Source organism: Gossypium arboreum, chromosome 10 (assembly GCF_025698485.1).
Source record: "Gossypium arboreum isolate Shixiya-1 chromosome 10, ASM2569848v2, whole genome shotgun sequence".
NCBI lineage: Eukaryota > Viridiplantae > Streptophyta > Magnoliopsida > Malvales > Malvaceae > Gossypium > Gossypium arboreum.
In genome coordinates, this window is record NC_069079.1 from 125,718,237 (window position 1) to 125,722,566 (window position 4,330).

Below are 4,330 nucleotides of genomic sequence, written 5' to 3' on the forward strand. Positions count from 1 at the left end.
TGGTATCCTATAGTCATTGGAATTGTGACTGTTGAGGGATTTGTTATCATTGGCCTGAAAATGTGTCCTACAGAATACATTTTCCTTTCTCTCTCGAAAAGAATATTAATCGATAGATTTTAAAATTTTCAACCTAATTTCTCAAAAAAAAAAATCAGCATTTATATGTAATTCAGCTAATATTTGACACTTCTTTTTCCGGTATATGAAATTATAGGAAATTGAAATTTGATTATTAGAATTAAATAATTTAAAAGAATAATGGCTTAATCAAAGTCACCACTCAGTGTTTTCCACTTTTCTTTTGGTCAACAGTTTAAAGAGACCGCCACTATAACATAATAATTTCCACATTTTACCAATTTTACACTCAAACATATAGATACGTTTATCAAATATTTAATACGTGACAATTTTTTTATGAATAATTAACATCTTATATATTAAAAATTATATACAGCTCTCACAATTTTTCCATATAATAGATATATATATTTAATTTAATTCACACATTTTAAATATATTTCAAACAAAAAAATTATAATAGGGACCGAAGCTAAACTTGATATTTATTTTGGGAAACAAAAATTTACTCTCTTATTAATTAAAATTTACCAAAACATGAAGGCCTAAACAAGTAATTTGGTAAACCAAGAGGGACCAATGCTTCTGTCTACTCCTTTGGTGCCGCCTCCTACTTCACATAATATCCAAGCTGACATTTGTTTAAATTATAGTCGACATAATACGAAAAGATAAGATACTTTATTTATACAAAAAATTATGAAAAAATAACTAATAATAAATATTATTAATGTATTAATTTAATACGAAAATAACATAAATACATAAATTATTAGATTGGTTTAGTGTTATATATCGAGTATACCTCCTATTATTATTTGGCGTGTATAGGGAGCCTAAGTCCTCCGTTTCCTCTTGCCTTTTTTTCTATTCGAACAAGAGTACCCACCAATGTCCAACTTCTACGTTAAGGTCAGCAATAGCTGGTTGCCCGGCCGCGACGGACTTGCTGCGTTCACTATTACCGAAGTGGCAGCCACTCTCGCTGTGGCGACGCTAGTAATTATCTATTTCTCACGGTTGGTTAAGAAATTCATCATCAAAACCAAGCCTCCGCCGCTGCCGCCAGGCCCGCCAGGCTTGCCAATACTCGGCCACCTCCTTTTCATCAAACCCGATTTCCTCCAGTATGTAACCAAACAATCCAAAATCCATGGCCCTATCATCAAGCTTCAGTTGGGAAGAAAAGTTTACGTCATCATAAGCTCACCATCAATCGCCAAACAAATCCTCAAAGACCACGACGCCATCTTCGCCAACCGCGATGTTCCGGCGGCGGCCGTGACCGGAACCTACGGCGGACTCGATATCCTGTGGAGACCCAATGGCCCAGGATTACACAAGCTGCGTAAGCTCGTCGTGCGAGAAATAATGAGCAAAGAAGGCCTCGATTCCTGCTACGAGTTTCGACGACGAGAGATCCGGCATACGGTGAAGAATATCCTTGGGAAAATTGGGTTACCCATCAACCTCAGCGAACAAATATTTTTAACAATGCTGAGCGTTACAATCAGCATGCTATGGGGTGGTTCGTTGAACGGAGAAGAAGCGAAGCTTGGGCTTGAATTTAAGGATCGAGTAGAGGAATTTGTGGGGTTGTTCGGAGAACCCAACGTTTCTGATATTTTCCCGGTGCTGAAGCCATTGGATTTGCAAGGAATTGAATCCAAAACCAAGAAGCATATGTCGTGGTTTTATGGGTTTTTTGAATCGGTGATAGAGCAGCGAACGAAGCTCGGAGAGGGACCAAAAATGGCGGGCAGCAAGGATTTTTTGCAGCAATTGTTGGAACTAAACCAAAGAGGAGATGCCAAAACTTCAATATCCATCAAGGAAATAAAGGCTTTGCTGCTGGTAAGTAGGGGATTGAATTTTGAAATATCATGGATTAAATTCTAAATTTACCAAGATTTTAAATTTACAATAATATATCAAAAGTCTTTCTAGTTTTTGTAAATTTAAAATTTAATTTATATGTTTTTATTTTTAAAAATTTAAGAATTTATTTTTAAATTTTAAAATTCAAATTTAAATTTAACACCGATAACACTTAACATCATTTTTAAATAAAAAATGTTAAGTAGAGTGTTGTTATATCAATATGATGTGATAATAATTGACGAAAAAAAACCCTTAGGTTAATAAAATTTAAATGAAAATACTAAAGGTGCTAATGATTAAAAACAAACAATTAACCTATCTAATTTATAGTACTGTATATAAAAGGAGGACTTTACTTCAATATAAATTGTAAAACAAATATGAAAAATATCAAAAGAAGACTAAACCTTTTCTTATATAACACCTGTCCATTGCTGTACTTTTTAATATAATAGTTAAATTTTAGTTAGTCCTACTTCTTCTTTGTTCTTTGTTCTTTTTTTTTGAGATTATTAAATTTTAATTTTGATCCTACACTTAATTAAGATTTGAAATTTAATCTCTATATTTTGATTTTGACCTAATTTGATATCTTAAATTTTATAATGTCATTAGTTGGTTTAAATATTTTATTTTGATTAAAATATTGATGTGACTTTTAAGAAGTGTTGATCTTGTTAAAATACTCTTATTAAATTTGGGTTCATTAAAATGACATTTTTAAAAATATGGATATTGAGTGGGTATTGTTTTTTAAACATTACATTAAAAAACATTACATTAACTTTAATGAATAATTTTAGTAGTGTAAATAATTGGATCTGAATTTTTAATTCAAAATTAGGACTAAATCCTAAAAATGTATGTATACTAAATTCTAAATATACAAAGAGTACAAAAATTTGAAACATATTATAACCTTTAAATTTTTACTCTATAAATTAGTCAATAAATAAATAACCGAAAACCTAGTTGGGTGAAACCATCCTGGTATACTTTAATTGAATCCTCTAATCAAAATAAAAGTTAATTAAAACTATCTCAATTTGATCGATTAATTCAGTTTTAATTAAATTTTTCTTAGTTTTAATTAAATTTTTCTAATTGTGGGTATAGGATATGATAATTGGCAGTACAGACACAACATCTACAACAATGGAATGGGCGATGACGGAATTACTACGGCACCCAAATAAACTACAAAGAGTCACCGAGGAATTGGATGCAATAATTGGGGACCAAACCAGCGTTGAAGAGTCCCATCTTCCTCGCTTGCTCTACTTAGAAGCAGTGGTGAAAGAAACGTTTCGAATTCACCCACCGGCTCCCTTGTTATTTCCGCACATGTCAAGCGAGACCACAGTCGTAGCTGGTTACACCATCCCTAAAAATTCCAATATTTTCTTCAATGTGTGGGCAATACAAAGGGACGCTGAGTTCTGGAAAGACCCTCTTCGATTCGAGCCAGAGAGGTTCTTGAAAGACACTGAGAAAAGGAATTATACAGGAAATAGTTTCCATTTTTTCCCGTTTGGATCTGGGAGAAGGATTTGTGTTGGGATTCCATTGGCAGAGAAAATTATGATGCAGATTTTGGCGACATTGTTGCATTGTTTCGAATGGGAATTGCCAAATGGGAGAAAACCTGATGTAAAAGAGAAGCTACAATTGGTGTTGTCGAAGGCGGAGCCGCTTCTTGTTGTGCCCGTTGCGCGTTTATCTAATTTTATGCAATACGAATAAATATGTGATTAAAATATGTTTCAAAAGAAAAAATATTAAATCAACATTTAATTTTTAAATCTAACAACTTTTTTCAATTTTGATTCATGAGGTGCTATTAAAAATAGGAGGATAATATGCTTCAGCACATTCAAACCTACATTCTCCTGCATTAGCAACAATGCCCATATCAATCGAGTTAAGACTCAATCGACAATACATGCTCAAAATTAAATCTAATGCTTTGCAATTTTTCTCATAATCACTCGTGATTCAAAATTCTAAAAAACCTAAGCAATGACCAAAATACCGTTATAATAGTTTTCATATTCGCTTCACCACTAATTTCACTTTTTTGACACAATCCCACTAAAATCCCTTATCACTTTTATCATTTCTCAATAATAAATCCTCTAATATCTTACCTTGAATCAATAATTAATCAAAACTTTTTTCTGAGAATTTTCTGTTCAATTTCCGGAATAGTAATGTATAAAGACATTGAAAATTTTGGGATATTTCAAAAGTCATTATTTTATACAAACGTAAGCACGGTAAAATGTTCACCACAATCTAAACCATTGGTAAGTGTATGGCAAATTCACATTCCCCAATGGACTTGTAGTAAGTAATTTCATATTCA

General features: G+C 32.4%; 1 protein-coding gene across 1 annotated transcript; it reads left to right on the forward strand.

Moving 5' to 3' along the window:
* The first annotated feature begins 875 nt into the window (after positions 1 to 875).
* Positions 876 to 3,775, forward strand: LOC108452269 (labd-13Z-ene-9,15,16-triol synthase, chloroplastic-like). Its single transcript, XM_017750041.2, has 2 exons — positions 876 to 1,938; positions 3,082 to 3,775. Exons 1-2 carry the CDS (start codon positions 976 to 978, stop codon positions 3,706 to 3,708), a joined length of 1,590 nt encoding a protein of 529 aa, XP_017605530.1. The 5' UTR covers positions 876 to 975; the 3' UTR covers positions 3,709 to 3,775.
* Positions 3,776 to 4,330: the final 555 nt, after the last annotated feature.

Bases quoted from the DNA above. Each gene is read 5' to 3' on its own strand.
- LOC108452269 (XM_017750041.2), top strand. From the start codon at position 976: ATGTCCAACTTCTACGTTAAGGTCAGCAATAGCTGGTTGCCCGGCCGC. The intron at 1,939-3,081 runs GTAAGTAGGGGA...TTGTGGGTATAG, and splicing joins AAATAAAGGCTTTGCTGCTG to GATATGATAATTGGCAGTAC.